Source organism: Sarcophilus harrisii, chromosome 4, assembly GCF_902635505.1.
Source record: "Sarcophilus harrisii chromosome 4, mSarHar1.11, whole genome shotgun sequence".
Lineage (NCBI taxonomy): Eukaryota > Metazoa > Chordata > Mammalia > Dasyuromorphia > Dasyuridae > Sarcophilus > Sarcophilus harrisii.
This window is the reverse complement of record NC_045429.1, coordinates 181,111,998-181,131,025: the sequence shown is the minus strand read 5'-3', so window position 1 is coordinate 181,131,025 and position 19,028 is coordinate 181,111,998. Positions and strand designations below refer to the sequence as shown.

The 19,028-nt window shown below is 33.2% G+C and overlaps 1 protein-coding gene across 5 annotated transcripts in view; it reads right to left on the bottom strand.

Annotated features, from left to right (window-relative positions):
- Nucleotides 1-19,028, bottom strand: part of CEP85L (centrosomal protein 85 like) — a 142,556-nt gene that overhangs the window by 42,899 nt on the left and 80,629 nt on the right. For all 5 annotated transcript variants that reach the window (XM_031964359.1, XM_031964361.1, XM_031964360.1 and 2 more), the window contains one exon: nt 7,965-8,083. In XM_031964359.1, the coding sequence (XP_031820219.1) occupies nt 7,965-8,083 (119 nt within the window). The remainder of the gene's footprint in view (nt 1-7,964; nt 8,084-19,028) is intronic.

Genomic DNA, 19,028 nt, shown 5'->3' with positions numbered 1-19,028 from the left:
AATAATTTATGCTGTAGGATGATAAATAAAGTCAAAATTGAGAGAAGAAGACCAGAGGAGGAGCTAATGAAGTTTACAAAGCCTATGGAGATTTTATTTTTTTAGAAAAATAATTAACAATTAAAAAAAAAACCTTCATTGTTATCTTTTCTTACATTATCCACATTTCCCATTATAATAGTAATTAGCATTTATGTGGAGCTTTCAAATTTACAAAATGCTTTACAAAAATTACCTCATTTAGTCCTAGCAACAATCTTGGAAAAAGTAGTTGCTATTATGATTTAAGCTTTACAGATAAAAACCAAAACAACAACAACAAACAAAAACAAACAAAAAAACAAACCCATGCAAACAGAGATTATTTCTTGCCTAATATATATCTAAATAAAGACCTGAATTAGTCTTCCTGACTGTAGGGTATGTAGTATAAACATTTTAAACATTTTATGACTTCTAGACTTTTCATTTACTTTTCTTAAATTCCTTCAAAACAATAAAACAACTTTCAACAATAAGTCACTGAAGTTTCCTTTAAAATTAGATGAAGGATTATCTTGTGAAACATTCTATTCAATCCTAATTGAAGAATTTTCTAGCTAAGGAAGACTCATATTCTATACTGAAATTCAATGAAATACAGTGTTTTTCTTTAACTACATGATGTTTTAAAATTTTCTTAATAATTATTTGGGGAAAAAACACTCAAAGATTTAAAAGTTGAAACATGCAATTAAAAACTTTTATTCTTGTATACTTATTTTGTATTTAATTTATACTTTAATATATTTAACATCTATTGGTCATCCTTGCCATCTAGGGGAGAGGACGGGGGGAAGGAGGGGAAAAATTGGAACAAAAAGTTTGGCAATTGTCAATGCTGTAAAATTACCCATGCATATAACTTGTAAATAAAAAGTTATTTAAAAAAAAACAACAACAACAACTTTTGTTACAAGCTTTTTAGCCATGTCTGACTCTTTGTAACTCCCTTTGGGGTTTTCTTAGCAAAGATACTGGAGTAGTTTACCATTTATTTTTCCAGTTCATTTTACAGATAAGGAAACTAAGGTAAACAGGGTTTGAACAAAGTCAGGTAGATAAGTATCTGAGGCCAGTTCTGAACTCAGGAAGATGAGTCCCAAGACATTCTATTCATTGCACCACCTAAGTGCCTTAACTATAAATTTAACATCCTCTAAAAATATATCAGTAATTTGATGTTACAACTACCGAATAATTTTATTTTTTTAGTTTTCTAATAATTTATTCTTTCACAAATACTGGATATCATTTGTTTTCCAGCTCCTTATATTTTCCATTAAAAGTAATCCTGAATTGCAAACATGTCTTTCTACTCCTCACCTCACCATGTCTACCCAAAGGCCTCTGAACCTATGAGTATTAGTAACATTTATCCAAAACAGAATTTGAAGGAGGCTCCTATATAAAATCACTTTTCTATTTTGATAGCTATGCCATTCTTATCCAATTCTCATGGTTTTACAGAGGAGATACAGTCTTTAAAAATTACATATAAATAGAATTACATTTCAAAGACAATGAGGAAGCTAGCCATATCCCTCCCCTCCTCAAATAATCTTTTTTTATATGAATAATTTATCTGTTGCTTTCCTTTTTTTAAAGTCTGAAATTTTACATATTGGGATTTTCTGAAGTAGTGGTTACATAAAATGGCTAAATACTTTTGCTTTGCAATTGCAGAGCAAAATAACTAAGAATCTATACAAGAAGGTTGATGGTGTTTCAGATAGAGGATTAAGAAGCACTTGCACTGAGAAAGAGACAGAAAGGACACAAAAATAGGAGAGAGATACATGAGAGACATGAGAGATGGGGAGTACGGGAAAGGGGGGGAAGAGAGAGAGACAGAGACAGAGACAATATTAAGAAACATACTCAAAGGCATGGCTGCAAATATTCAGATGTTTAGAATCCAACTATATAATGGCCTAAATAGTCTATCAAAGCCCAGGGAAGTTTCAGGGATGAGGTCCAACTTCTAAACTTCCCAGAAAGAAAGACTTGAATTGAAATCCTGCCTCTCAGACAATCATTAGATTTGTGATCCTGAGAAAATACCTTTCAAACTGATTTGTTGTTTTTTTTTTTTCACGAAATTAAAATATCTTTAAAATTTTTCTAAGCATGACCTATACTTGGAAAAAGTCACATTAAATTAAATGCTCCAGTACTTTCAAAATAAGTTCAACTTCACCTTCTCAAGGTGGAGGGATTATTTTGTAAATACAATAATCCATTTTATTTCAAAACAGACATTTTTCCACCTCAAACTGGAAAATTCAATTCTAAAATCACCAAAGGGACTTTCAAGGAGTTATAGAACAAAGACATTAAAACAGCTTAAACACTTAAAAAAATCTCAAACAAGCAGAAAGAGATAGTTTTGACAATCAGGAATCCAGGCAATTAAACCAAAGTTTCTTTAAAAAAAAAAAAAAAAAAAAAAAAAATTTTTAAAAAACCTACTTATGTTGACAAGGTTTTTAGAAAGGCAAAGAAAATAAAACAATGTAATTCAACAAACTGAAATTAATAGATCTAAGCCTGCTAAAGGTGGTAGTGTACTGTTAGGTTTTGTGTTGTGCTAACAAATTTGAACTCAAAAGTTATGGTTAATAAACTATTAACCATATTTGCATTACTTCAAAAATCTAAGTAAATATCCTCTTTCTGAAGATAGAAAAAAATCACTGAGGGTGTGTGTGTGTGTGTGTGTGTGTGTGTGTGTAGATAATTTTGAATGTATCATATATTTAGATTATGTAGCATTTGTTTGTTTTCTATTAAACTGTTGAAAATCTAATTGATATTAATAAAACACTTATTTAGTAACTATTTACTTTTAATTAATTTCAACACAAAGCATAACATTTTGCCCCTTGAAGTATCCCCCAACCAAGATTCTTGCTTATCCATTTTTTCTCCCTCACTTTTCTTCTTTGAGAAGTAAACAATACGACAGTCTTTTACTTTTATTTCCAATTTTCTTGATATTCCTCACATTTGTTGATACCAATTACATTATACAATTTCATATATTAATAGCAATCCTAAATTTAATATCAGGCCATCAATAGCCATTTTAATTGCTTTGATGTTTTAATTTAATTTTATTTTTATTTATTGGCAAAAGTGATCAAACATGGAAATAGTCAATGTTAGATTAATTGAAAAGAAAAGCATACTAATACATTGCTGATGGAACTATGAATTAATTCATTTTATAAAAGTAATTAGAATCATGTTAAGAAATGGACCAAAATGTGAACCTGACCTAGAGATTCCACCATTAAACATATACCTCAAGAAGGTCAAAGAGAAAAAGGTCTCATAAACACCAAAATATTTGTGGCATATTGTAGAAAAAAATAGACTTTATTGGACTACCTGCCATATAGGGGAGGGGTGGAGGGGAAGAAGGGGAAAATTTGCACAAAAGGTTATGCAAGGGTCAATGTTGGAAAAATTACCCATGCATATGCTTTATAAATAAAAAGCTTTAAAAAAGAAAGACTTTTTTTAATGTGGTAATAATACATGTCTAATGAGTTTTGAAATGAAATATACATATAAAGAGAGAGAGAGAGAGAGAGATTAGTAGTTACACATGTATTCTAACTTCTATAGAGATAGAAAAGATATATATATATATATATATATCTTTTCTATCTCTATGGAAGTTTTATTTTAAATTCCTTTTTTTTATCATAACTTTTTATTTACAAGATACATGCATGGGTAATGGGTAATTTTTCAGCATTGACTCTTGCAAAACTTTTTGTTCCAACTTTTCCCCTCCTTCCTCACAACCTCTCGATTAGATGGCAGGTAGACCAATACATGTTAAATATGTTAAAGTATATGCTAAATACAATATATGTATACAAATCCATATAGTTCTTTTAATGCATAAGAAAAATCGGACTTAGGAATAAGGTGAAAATAACCTAAGAAGGAAATCAAAAATGTAGGCAGACAAAAATAGAGGGAGTGGAAATACTATGTTGTGGTTCACACTCATTTCCCATAGTTCTTTCGCTGGGTGTAGTTGACTCTCTTCTTTAATGAACAAATGGAACTGATTTGGTTCATCTCATTGTTGAAGAGAGCCACATCCATCAGAATTGATCATCGTATAGTCTTGTTGCTGCCATGTATTTATGATCTCTTGGTCCTGCTCATTTCACTCAGCATCAGTTCATATAAGTCTCTCTAGGACTCTCTGAAATCATCCTGCTGGTCATTTCTTACAGAACAATAATATTCATATACCACAATTTATTCAGCCATTCTCCAATTGAGGGGCATCCACTCAATTTCCAGTTTCTGGCCACAAACAAAGGGGCTGCCACAAACATTTTTGCACAAACAGGTTCCTTTCCTTTCTTTAAGACCTCTTTGGGATATAAGCCCAGTAGTAACACTACTGGATCAAAGGGTATGCACAGTTTGATAACTTTTTGAGCATAGTTCAAATTGAGCATGAATTTCAAATTCAAAGTTCTCCACAATGGTTGAATGCATTCATAACTCCACCAACAATGTATCAGCATCCCAGTTTTCCCACATTTTCTCCAATATTCAGCATTATCTTTTCCTGTCATCTTACCCAATCTGACAGGTATGTAGTGGTATCTCAGAGTTGTCTCAATTTGCATTTCTCTGATTAATAACGATTTGCAGCATCTTTTCTGACTAGAAATAGTTTCTATTTCTTCATCTGAAAATTGTCTGTTCATATCCTTTGACCATTTATCAATTGGAGAATGGCTTGATTTCTTATAAATTTTCTATATTTTGTAAATTTTCTATATAATTTTGGAAATGAGGCCTTTATCAGAATCTTTGACTGTGAAAATATTTTCCCAGTGTACTGCTTCCTTTCTAATCTTGTCTGCCTTAATTTTGTTTGTACAAAAGCTTTTTTAATTTCATATAATCAAAATTTTCTATTTTGTGATCAATAATGATCTCTAGTTCTTCTTTGGTCACAAATTCCTTCCTCCTCCACAGGTCTGAGAGGTAAACTATCCTATGTTCTTCTAATTTGTTTATAATATCATTCTTTATGCCTAGATCATGAATTCATTTTGATCATATCTTGGCATACGATGTTAAGTGTGGGTCAATGCCTAGTTTCTGCCATACTTGGTATATGGTTTTATGTGTAAGTCAATACCTAATTTCTGCCATACTAATTTCCAGTTTTCCCAGCAGTTTTTGTCAAACAGTGAATTCTTATCCCAAAAGCTGGGGTCTTTGGGTTTGTCAAACACTAGATTATTAAAGTTATTGACTATTTTGTCCAGTGAACCTAACCTATTTCACTGATCAACTAGTCTATTTTTTAGCCAATACCAAATGGTTTTGGTGACTACTGCTTTACAATATAGTTTTAGATTTGATATAGCTAAGCCACCTTCATTTGATTTTTTTTTTCATTAGTTCCCTTGTAAGTCTTGACCTTTTGTTCTTCCAGAAGAATTTTATTGTTATTTTTTTCTAGGTCATTCAAATAGTTTTTGGGCAGTCTGATTAGTATAGCAGAAGTTTTACTGAAAAAAAAAAGTAACCAAACATCTAAAACTTGCTTTCAAGAATATCCTTATAATAAAGAAGACATAATTTTTATCAATAATAATTTACAGCACACCTCATCTTTGCAATCACAGCATGACTAAAAGATGCAGAGAATACAAGATCCTAAAATGCATATGTATATGCTTTTAAAATATATATGTATAAACCAGGAGATGATTATATACTTCAAAAATGATACTGTATGAGGATGTATTCTGATGGAAGTGGATTTCTTTGACAAAGAGAAGATTTAACTCAGTTTCAACTGATCAATGATGGAAAGAATCAGCTACACCCAAAGAAAGAACACTGGGAAATGAATGTAAACTGTTTGCATTTTTGTTTTTCTTCCCAGGTTATTTTTACCTTCTGAATCTAATTCTTCCTGTGCAACAAGAGAACTGTTCGGGTCTGCACACATATATTGTATACAGGATATACTGTAACATATTTAACATGTATAGGACTGCTTGCCATCTGAGGGAGGGGATGGGGGGGGGGGGGGGGGGGGGGGGGGGAGAGAAAGTCGGAACAGAAGTGAGTGCAAAGGATAATGTTGTAAAAAATTGCCCAGCCACAGGTTCTGTCAATAAAAAGTTTAATTACTTAAAAAAATAAATAAATAAAAGATGAGAGGTACAAAAATTTAAAAAAAGAAAATTAAAAAAATATGTGTGTGTGTGTGTGTACAAGTATCCCTTACCTGACATGTGCCAAAAATCCTGTAAGATTACTTGAAAAAAAGCCATTCTCCAATTGATAAATGGTCAAAGGACATGAAGAAACAATTTTCAGATGAAGAAATTGAAACTATTTCTAGTCATATGAAAAGGTGCTCCAAATCACTATTGATCAGAGAAACTGCAATCTAGGGGATGAGGTGGGGGAAGGAGGCAGATTATAATACAAGGTTTTACAAGGGTTAATGTCAAAGAATTATCCATTATTTTGAAAAATAAAAAGTTTTAATTAAAAAAAAAAAGATTACTTGAAAAAAATATAACTATGTTCCATGACTCTCTAATTATTAATCTTCAACAGCAAAATATATACTCAATATAGGTTTCTGTCACTGTCATGGAGGATGGAAAATAAAAATGCAAAAAATCCTATCATATAGTCCTCCAATTTTCAGATAACACTTTCACTTGTTAAATCCTAAAACTTTATACAACTTTCAAACTCAGATGCATAATTACTCAAAGAGTGTGGTGGACTAAATAGAAAAAAATGAATGGAAACATAATCTATTTTGTTCAAATTTTAATGTGTAATTGGCCAAACTTTATCCATTAAGAGAAAAGGGGGGAGGGGAGGAGTGAGGGAAAGAGCAGAGAAGGATGACGCTAAACAAACAGTGGGATAAACAATAAGTTAGAATGAAAAAGGAAGAGTCAATCAGGAAGCAAATATTAATTTACTGTGTTGAGGTTGGGGGCAGCTAGGTAGTACAATGAATATAGAGCACTGGGCTGAGAACCAGAAACAATCATTTTCCCAACTTCAAATCTGTATTTGGTCACTAACTGCATAACCATGAGCAAGTAACTTCACCACATTTGCCCTGGTTCTTCATTTATAAAATGAGCTACATAAGGAAAGGGCAAACTATTACATATACACAAAATGTATAATCTTTGCCAAGAAAACCTCAAATGGGATCATGGAGAATAAGAAATAACTGAAACAACTAAGTAACAATAAAAACATTATAGGTACTATACTAGGAAGGTATTGAACAGAGAGAGTAAGACTGTGAGAATGGATATTGTTGCTGTTTGTGTATTTTGTTTAGGGAAGAGAGGAAATGTGTAGCATTTATAATGATCCTAAATTTCTCTCTGAAACAAGACCTGTCATTTGGACATGAGTATACATGTCCAATGTATGTGATGTACAACTATTTTTTTATGACTACCATTTTGTCTAAAGAATTAACATTACTAGCCACTCAAAGGCCAATACAAAAATGCATAAGCATTTCACAACATTTTGCCAATGAAGAACTGTACCAAAGAAACTGTAAAAAGGATGTTACCAGTGAGATGCATTACCAGAAAAAGAACATAGACATCATAAACGCAAGTGCAAAGTATAAGCTGTGAGCAACCAGAATGTTGTTGATATCCACAAAACATTAAGAAATCTAAAACAAAGCATCTAAAATAGTAAATGGATAATTTGTGATAGGTGTTTCTCTTTGTTTTAAGAAGGAACATAAAGGAGATTTCTTTAACATTCAGATCTCTTTAACCACTCCAGAAAATAATAGTTAATATTTATGGAAGGAAAACTTCATATTCAATGTATAACAAAAACTAAAACAATTATATACTGACCTGTCAATTACAATTTCCTTCTGTCTTAGCAATCCTTCTTTGATTTTCAATAAAGATTCCCATCTATTGAAATCATGGTAGCCAGAAGATGAATAATTTTGACGAGGGCCAGTCAAAACCTGAATAAAAATTTTACATAATTAGAGCAGATCTATAGCAATGTTAAAAGAAAGATATACTTGAGGGCTCAAATACATATTTTAGATTTCCTGCCAAAATAGTGACCAGACTGTCTAGTTTTCCCACATACCCTCTCTAGAAAATTTAATGTTCTCATCAAACCAAGTAATGATTAAGAAATCCAATGAAAATTACAGTGACTTATACCCCAGACATCCATGGAATCAGCCAAAACCCGAATGGGGAATATGAAAGAAAGCCCCCTCCAACCAATCTAGCATGACAGTGTACAGGATAGCTTCCTGGTCAGAGACAGAGGATTCCTAGAGCAGGGCAAGGCTCAGAGTCTAGAGATTTCAAAAGTAGAAGACTTTGCTGAGAAAACACCAGGATGAGGGCCTTGGAAGTTCTTGGGAGCAGCCACAATTGTTGACCAATCTCCGAATGGAATAATTCAGAATTCCAAGGGTTCTGAGGTCTCTGATATTTTGTTCTGAAATCCCATAGAGGGCTCTGACGAACCAAAGCTACGTACCCCAAAGATCTAGAGGGGACTAACCATAAATTATGAAGATCAGCTCAATAACCTAGGAAAAAAAACTTCTTCCTTTTCTTTCTCTCACAGAGGGAATGATGAGATAAGAGAAATTGGCAATCTTGAGGTACCCATTCCTCACTAAAATATAAGTTCTAGTAACGTTTTTTAAATTCCCATAGGGAAACAGAAAAAAGCCTAAGTAGATGAATTTGAAAAGTAACCTATAAAGCATATTTCCCACTTTTTAAAAATGTTATATGGAATGGAAGATTAAAAATTTTCTACAGACTCTTCTTTGAGTTCTGCTTCACACAGGGAAATTCTTTTTTTTTTTTTTTTTTTTGGGGGGGAAGGGTGTTTGACTTTAAGGTTTTTCTTTTTCAGTCACATTTTTTTCCAAAACCTCTCCAAAATTATATTTTAGTCCCCAAAACATGTGCAAAACTCCTTCAATAGTAAAATCTATCAAAAGTGTAAAGATTTTCATCTTGACTAATTATTGCCAGTCTTATATGCCATTATCCAAAGCAGGCTCTACTTTTACAGTACCTTTTCTTTCTCTCTATTACGGGTAAGCTCCTACAAACATTTTCACAAGATCTTTATGATATGCCACTACAGTAGAATAAGAAATATATAATGTCCTTTGATTGGTATATATAGTATATTTTTATATGCATCTTTAACCCTTGTGTTTCTAAAAAGCTGCATGTAAAATTAATCTCCAAGATTCCAATCTATTTTTTGAATGAATTTTTTCCCCCTTCTGGGGAGTAATTAGCTCTAAAACATCTGAAATTGTACTTAATGACTCAGAAAGACCTGCAGAGTAGCATACTTAATTTCTGGAGGAAAGTAGTTAGAAAAAAAAAAAAAAAAAAAACCAAACCTCAAAATAAAAGTTAGAATTGTCCTATGAAAACCCATTTCAGTCAAGGCTGTGATCCATTGTATAATCTTGCCTGGGTCACCTACTGCCTACAAAAACTCTTCTTTAAAATGGATTCATTTTTTTAACTGCCAATTAAAACTTCTTTGCTTTCTTCAAGATGCATGTAGGTGGTCTATTTTCAATGAATTCTTACCTGTTTCTCTAAGGAAAAAAAATGATCTTTCACTCCCCAATATTTAATCGCTTTCTGCTTATCTCTCTTATGTACTATTCTCCATTTTGAATTATATTTATTTGGATAGTTGTTAAAGAATAATAAGCTCCATGAGGACAAGGCTTTTGTTTTGTATCTTTAAATTCCCAATGCCAATAATAGTACCTAGTACACAGTAGGCATTCATTTCCTTAATAAAACTTTAACTCTTAAAGTAAAGAAAGTATTATTTTTGTTCTGTTTTTCTAAATGTTTTGTTAATTTCAATTAGTGAACTTTAAAGAGCAATGTGAACCAAAATTAGTCCATAGTCCCACTATAAAGGGATTTGTGAACAATAAGCACAAAATCTGTAAGTACTTCTGGAAAACATATGTTATATGAAGGTAAAGATTTGTTAAAAGTGAAAACCTACTTTAAAAAAAAGATCATAGAAATTTTGCAAGGGTCAGAGATGAAAAATTATCCATGCATATATTTTTTAAATTAAAAGCACTAATTAAAAAAAAAAAAGATCATAGACATATGTTAAATGTCATCCCAACAGAATCATAGGTTCAGTAAAAGAACTGAGAAAGAATATGTAAGAGATATGGTTAAATGCACAATATAGATAAAGAATCAGTAAAAGAGCCTGACGAGAAGTCAGACAAGCAGGAAAACCTAGAGAGTAGCGTATAAAATTATATCAATAGTACCAAATATTGAAAAGGGGTCAAGCAAGAAGCAGCTGGTTGTTGCAGCGGATAGAGCACCACCTCTGAAGTCAGGAGGATCTGAATTCAAATCTGGTCTCACCCACTTCAGACTTTCTGGCTGACTACACACTTGTCAGATTGGCTAGAATGACAGGGAAAGATAATGCAGAATGTTGGAGAGGATGTGGGAAACCAGGACACTGATAAATTGTTGGTGGAATTGTGAACACATCCAGCTATTCTGGAGAGCGATTTGGAACTATACTCAAAAAGTTATCAAATTGTGCATACCCTTTGACCCAGCAAGGTTACTGCTGTGCTTATATCCCAAAGAGATTTTAGGGAAGGGAAAAGGACCTATATATGCAAGAATGTTTGTGGCAGCCCTCTTTGTAGTGGCCAGAAACTGGAAATGCCCATCAACTGGAGAATGACTAAATAAATTGTGGTAATATTATGGAATATTATTGTTCCAAGTAAGAAATGACCAGCAGGAGGATTTCAGAAAGTCCTGGAGAGACTTACATGAACTGATGCTGAGTGAAATGAGCAGGACCAGGAGATCATTATGTACTTCAACAACAATACTATATGATGATCAATGTGGCCCTCTTCAACAATGAGGTGAACCAAATCAGCTCCAACAGAGCAGTAATGAACTGAACCAGCTACACTCAGTGAAAGAACTCTGGGAGATGACTATAAACCACTACATAGAATTCCCAATCCCTCTATTTTTGTCCATCTGCATTTTTTATTTCCTTCACAAACTAATTGTATACTATTTTAAAGTCTGATTCTTTTCGTACAGCAAAATAACTGTTTGGACATGTATACATATATGGTATTTAACTTATACTTCAACATATTTAACATGTATTGGTCAACCTGCCATCTGGCAGAAGGGGGGCGGGGAGGAGGGGAAAAGTTGGAACAAAAGGTTTTGGAATTGTCAATGCTGAAAAATTACCCATGCACATATCTTGTAAATAAAAATCTATAAAAAAAAAAAAATTATTTACTTCCCTTCCCCCCCAAAAAAAACTTCCTGGCTGTGTGACCCTAGGTAAGTCACACAGGGAACAAGAGAGGAAGGAAGGAAGGGAAGGAAGGAAGTGAGGGGGGAAGGGAGGAATGGAGAGAGGGAGGGAGGGATGGAAGAAAGGAGGGAAGGAGGGAAGGAGGAAGAAAAGAAGGGAGGAAGGGAGGAAAATAGAATGAAAAAGGGAAATGGAAAGAGTCAAGCAAAATGAGAACTGAGAAATTCGTTTTGGTGATACAAAGGTTACTGATAATAGAAAAAAGATTTTTCCATTAAGTGATACGATTGGAAGCCAGATTTGAGGAAGGTGAGTAAGGCAAAAGTGAATGCATCAAGGCACAAAAAAGCAGACAGCATTTTTCCTGCCTGTAGTTGGGTTGTTAAAAAGAAAATAGATATGGGATGAAAGATTAGGGGAATGGCAGGTGGATATGTCTTTTTAAGAATGAGAAGACAGGGGCATTGTTTGTGGGAAGGAAAAACTAAGTCATAGATAAGGAGAGAATGGGAAAAGATGGGATTGCTGAAAAGAAAAAAGCAGGGAATGGAAAAAAGGGTTATTGTACAAGGGTTTCACCTTCGCAAAGAGAAGGACCACTATATTGTACATCAGCTTTGGAAATTATTAGGAGATAGTAAAATTAACTTTGTTTACTTTCTAATCTCTAAATCCATTATTGGTTGAAACTATAAGCAGGCAGCAAAAAATACCTATATAAAGTATATTTCCATCTTTATGGGGCAGATACCCATAAAAAAATGCCCATACCCAAAAGATTCCACCTTTTTAAAAAGATATGACCTATATCCTTCATACAGAATGTACAGTCTACACCACTTGAAATTTATAAGCACTTGAAACACTTGTAGCCAGTAGCTTGATATCTATTGTAGGTCTCCAGGAGAATAGTCATATCTATACACCCTAAAAATAGCAGGCAGGCAAGTTCCATATTGATGGCAGGTCAAATTCCTTGAAAACATGCCATAAATTAAAATGATGTAATTAAAAATGGATTTTCTAATATTTAAAAAATAGAAAGACAGGGAGGCTAGGCTTACTAATGTAGATCTTTATGCAGAAATGACTACAAATGCGGAATAAAATTTCCTAAAGTGTCTATAAATTATAAACATAAAACAGTAAAAATTTAACAATTAAAAGTTCTCAATTTCATTATTCCTGTTTACTCCAATATATCAAAAGATGAAAAAAATACAATTTCAAAAGGATCACAAAATTTTTATATATAAAGACTTTAGAAAGTTTTCATGGATTCTGGAAACAGGTGCTGGGAGAAAACTGGGCTAACTTGATGGCTTTTCAAAAACTGAGGCAAGAATACTTTTAAATTTTTTTCTGCAGATTAGGATCCCATAGTCTTAGTGATCCTGTTTTTCTATTGTCTTCATAAATCCTTCTCCTTTCTTGAGCATCTTCTGGAGTTTCCCCCCCCCCCCCACCCCATAATTATAACTTTTTATTGACAGAACCCGTGCCTGGGTAATTTTTTACATTATCCCTTGCACTCACTTCTGTTCTGACTTTTCTCCTCCCTCCCTCCACCCCCCCACTCCCAGCCCCAGATGGCAAGCAATCCTATACATGTTAAATATGTCACAGTATATCCTTCCTCTGGAGTTCTTAACCTGGAGTTATTTATTTTTATTATTTGATAATCTCCATTTAAGGAGGGAGCTCAAGTCAAAACATGTTCTCATTTTTCACTTCATTGTACCATTTTTTCTCTCTTTTCCTACATTCCCCAAGTATAATGTCTTCTTTCCAGCTCCTTTCCTTTTTGTGTACTGCCTTCCCTTATTAGATTGTAAAGTCCTTGAAAATTCTCTGCTTCTTTCTTTGTCTCTGTCTCTCTCTCTCTACTGTTTCATAGTTTCACATAGTGTCAATACTTTTGGTTTAAGAAGGTATCAAATTGAAAAACTAAGCATGAGTGACTTGAACTCATAAAAATCATGTCTACCTTAGTTACATGGGTGGCATTTTGTCTTTCAAGAGATAATCATCATCATCAGAACACTGCTTTTTCCTTTTGTTGTTCATTCTTCCTCCTTCTTCCTCTTCTAGATCACACAGTTAATGAATACTGAGTGTCTCAGGCCAGATTTGAACTCAAGTCCTCCTTACTCCAAAGCTGGTGCTCTATCCACTGCACCATCTAGTTGTCCCCTAGTTCATTCTTGGAAGACTGAGCATATCATAAGTTGGAAGTAAATAAGAATTTATATTTTCCCTCACACAGCAAATGCTTTGTAATTATATCAATTGACCTGGGAAGTCATGTTCTCATTGAAAATAATTTTGGTCAATTCCAATGGAGCAGTAATGAACTGAACCAGCTACGCCCAGCGAAAGAACTCTGGGAGATGACTAAAAACCATTACATTGAATTCCCAATCCCTTTATTTTTGCCACCTGCATTTTTGATTTCCTTCACAGGCTAATTGTACAATATTTCAGAGCCTGATTCTTTTTGTGCAGCAAAATAACAGTTTGGTCATGTATACTTATTGTGTATCTAATTTATATTTTAATATATTTAACATCTACTGGTCATCCTGCTATCTGGGGGAGGGGGTGGAGGGAAGGAGGGGAAAAATTGGAACAAGAAGTTTGACAATTATCAATGCTGTAAAGTTATCCTGTAACCTGTAAATAAAAAAATAAGAAAAAAAAAAAAGAAAAGTATTTTGGAATTTCTCTTTTAAGGCTTTGCCTTAATAAAATAAAATAACTATCTAACACAAAAGAAATCATTGTTTAACAGTCACAGGGTACTCTCTCTTAGACGAAATAGTTTATTCTTCCTCAATCCCACTTTGGACCTTAATTAGTATTGCCACATCTTTTCTATTTCCATCAGGCATAAAAACTGTATAATAATAATAAACTGTGTATAATAAGGGAGAATAACTCATCGAGAATACTTTGGTAAGCAAATTTGTATGCACCTGAACTAAACTGATACTACAGCTGGCTCAATGTCATCAATGAATTGCTGAAAGTTTCTTGAGATGCTTGAATTGCAAAACACCTAATAGAAGATTTTGAGGACTCCTCAAAACAGATAAGCAGATCTCATCTTCATGCTGTTAAAACATTATTGCTAAGGTCACAACTGGGTACCCAATTCAATTAAATTGAATTAAATTCAATGAATTAAGTTATCAGACTGAAAATCCCTTTTCCTTTCTCATGGTAGTGCAGGATTTTCAAGATCAAATAAGAATAATTTTTTTTATCAAGTATTTTTTTTTAGCTGAACATCATTTTACATAGTTTTGCTATACAACCATGTTCTCAAATAAGTATTTATGTTTTCAAGAAAATTACAGCACCATTAGTCCTCATCTGTTGTTCAGTCATTCACTAGCGTCCAACTTTTCATGATCCTGTCTACCAAAATATGGAGTTTTCTTGGTAAAAATACTGGAATGCTTTACTATTTCTTTCTCCAGTGGATTAAGGCTGAGTTTAATGACTAGCTCAGGATCACATAGCTAGTAAAGTGACCAGAGGCACCTGAGATCAGATTTAAACTCAAGAAGATGAGTCTTCTTGACTCCAAACCTGATATCCACCTACCTGCCCCATGATAAAATTACAACCTATATAGCTATATAAAACTACCCATTCCTCTACTCCTGAAAGAGATAATCCTCCTTGCCTCTTCATTATTCAATACTCAGAACTGCTACTCATCTCTGGGCTAAATTTTCACCTTTTTCATGAGCTATAAGCTATAAACCAGGCAGAAGATTAAACAGAAAATAACTGAAATTTCTTATCGTTGTATTTTCTAGTTATCATTGTCTTCCTTGTACCTAAGAATCATTATCCTTTGTTTTTATCTTCAATTCTTTACTCTCCCTTTTTTACTACCTGTTTCCTTTACATCTTCTACAGCATTCTTGTCGTCCTCTTCCCGTTTCTTACATTTTAACTTTTTGCCACCTGATCTCCAAGTACTCTCCTTCCAGCGGAAGCCATTATGCATGGCTTAGAGTTGTGGAAGTCCTCATTCATGGGGGGGAAAGGGCAAAGTAAGAAATACATAATATCCATCTTATCAAGCTAAAAGTATTTGTCCACAGAGACACTGCTTATATTACTAATAGTACTGTATTTCTGGTACATTATAGTTTAATTTGGAGAGATGAGCTAGGGATGGGGGTTAGAATGGCATTTTTTTTTTTTTTTTTTTTTAAATTTAATAGCCTTTTATTTACAGGATATATACATGGGTAACTTTACAGCATTAACAATTGCCAAACCTCTTGTTCCAATTTTTCACCTCTTACCCCCCCACCCCCTCCCCTAAATGGCAGGATGACCAGTAGATGTTAAATATATTAAAATATAACTTAGATACATAATAAGTATACATGACCAAAACATTATTTTGCTGTACAAAAAGAATCAGACTCTGAATTATTGTACAATTAGCTTGTGAAGGAAATCAAAAATGCAGGTGGCATTTTTTTTTTTTAAACAAAGATATGGTTTACAAGTTTCAAGTAACTTTTAAGGTCGGTTGTAGAGAGGAAACTTTATAAACATTCCATGAGATACTTAAAAATAATTAGGGGTTCTATCTCGGTTTTATTTCACATTCTTCCTTAAAGCATTTTTGAAAAGAAGTAAAAGAGGGGAAAAGTGTGTATAGTAGTAAGAAGTAGTATACACACTACAGTAACATAATTATAGCATGACTAGTGCTCTCTTCTTCTTTGGTATTAATCTAGACCTGCAAACCCTCAAGGAATTTAAGAAACACCTAGATGACTAGACATATCATGTCAACATTGCAAAAATATGTGAACAGGCATATGTCAAATGAGAAATTCCTTCCCCTCCCAAAACCTATCGATATTGTGGCTCTAAAGACAAATCTAGGAAACCAACTTCTATGAAGAAGTACCTTTGGATTCACAAAAGCATTCTTGAACTAATTTTGAAATTAATTTGGAAGAAAAAGTGTTATCTTATAGGCAAAAATCCAAAATAATCATTTCAATTAATATTTTATTTTTTTAAAAGCTACATTTTTCTGACTTTTTAAAATAACAAAATAGATCCTAACATAGTAGGCTCTGGAAGATACTATTGAAGCTGGAAAAGCTTTGGGTTAAGGACTATGAGCCAAGTTGGATCAATTTTTCACTCCATGGATTTCAGAGTTTTGGCAATGAGAACTAACACAATCTACTAAACTGCACAACAGTCATGATCTATACCTGTGGGAAAAGTGCTCACATGTATGGATTTAAGTATCCTTTTGAGTACAGGAGGAAGACCAAAGACTTTGGGAAGTGTTTAACCGATAACTAATTATACTTTATGTTGCCAGTCACACACTGATTATAGAATACTGATGCTATAATATTCCCAAGAAATAAAGTACTATGATAGAAGCTGAGTAAGAAACATATTCAAAAGATCTGTTAAATGTCTTGAACAAAAGAAAAAAATATTTTTAAAATTAAATACATTTTTGTGGTGTTTTTTCTTCTTTAAAATAATAATAATGGTTCTTTCTGGGAGCAGATTTCTTGGGGAGGTTTTCTGGAGGCAGCCTTAGTTTCAGTTAAAAGCAATAATCACCCAAATGCAGTCAGGTGTTAAAAGTTCAGATCTTTTATCATGTCCTTCAATATAGCCCAGTTAGCTTTCTTAGAGGCCTCTCTCTCTCCTTGGTTCTAAGAAGTCTTGCAGCTTGTCCTTTGCCTCTGTTTTCTTCTGCCTCCAGCCAGCACAAAGATGGAATGGATCTCTTGTCTCCTTCACTTGGGGCTCGGCTAGCTTTCTGGAGAGCCTTTCAGACCAGCTTGGTATCAGTGGGGGAAGTGCAGAAGCCCAGCCACCACAGTGGTGTGAGATGAAAGTGAATCTGGTTGCAACTCCGAGAGTGGGCTTCTGCTGAACTGACAGATGCTCCCTTCTTCAATCTCATTCAGCTGAACTCCCCGAGAGAGCCTCTGTCTGTTTCTTATATATGATCTCTTCTGAGAGAATGGGATTATGAGTTTCTCCCAGAGTGCTCTCTGTCCCTGAAAGCTTCAAGGGAGGTGTGAATTCAGATATCTCATATGAAACCCTGAAATCTCCCAAATGTGTGAACTCCAATGAGTACTTAAATACTTCTAGCTTATATGAGCTCTCAAAAGGTGTGGACACAAGCATTGTTTCTATCAGTTGAACTTAGTACCTTGTTTCATGTTCTGTTAACACTAGGATTCCAACACATTTTCACTAAGAAAATCAATTACTTTACAGAGAGCTTAATTTTGAAATTAATAAGTAGATACTAAGTTTCATCTGAGTTTAAAAAATAAAAAAAAAATCCTAACCAAAATCCTGAGGACTTCTGCTTACCCGTCTACTTTATTTTAACCTATCTAGGATATAATAAAATATGTGGAAAACATTTCCCATATCCTACACCATGCAATAATATATAACTTTAAATAGAGGAAACAATTACGTGACACTAGATATATAGCAAGAAAAAAAAGCCTCAATTTTGCTAAAAATTATTGTTACTGTTATGTTTTTGTTGTTTTTTAATGCAGCAAACAATCTTTTAAAACACTTCAAGTACTCCATATCAAAAGAAAAATAAGAAAGGAATGTTTAATTGTAAAAATCAAAACAATGCTATGTGCATATATGGACTACACATACCCCTTGAATACCAAAACTTTATCCAAGAAATCAGATCTATTTTTCCTCCATTTATCCACTTTTCATTTTCCAAAAAAAATTCTAAGTTATTAACAATATAAAAGAATTTTCCAAGTTACTAAAAATGAGAGAAAAGCAAGTCAAAACTAATAAGAGTTCACCTCATATTTAGCAAATTGTTGAAGGAATTGCAGTAAGATAGGCACAGTAATAGATTACTGATGGACTAGAAATTGAAATAATTATTTTGTAAAGTAATTGGATATTATGAAATGAGTGGCTAAAATTCTCGTATACTTTGACCCAGAAATTCTACTGCTAAGTATAAGCTCAAGGAGATCATTAATAAAAGGAATGCAATTAAGATAACAATAAAAATGTACAATTGATAGAGCAAAAAAAACTAAATGGAGTCCTATATAGCCCTAGGAGTCAAAATGATTTGGGTATGAAACACAATTATTACATTTGTGACCACTGGCAAGTCATTTAATATCTATGAATTTCAGTTTCATTATCTGTAAAATGGAGCACCTACATCACAAGATTACTTTGATATTCACATGAAATAATATATGCATGTACATTTAAAACTTTTAAATATATCATTAATCAGAGAATGATTATATAAAAGTGGCTGCACAATTTTAATTTAATGATCAGTAAATTTAACTTAAATAACACTAGTATGTACGATATACAAAGCAAGATGATAATAATGAAAATACAAAAAAAAAAAGTGATCCCCTACACTACCTTTCAAGAAGTTTATAAAAATTTCAAATTAAGCATATAAAAAGAAACTGACCAAATGGACCATAAACCTTCTAGGTCCTGCTAAAGACAATGCTGGG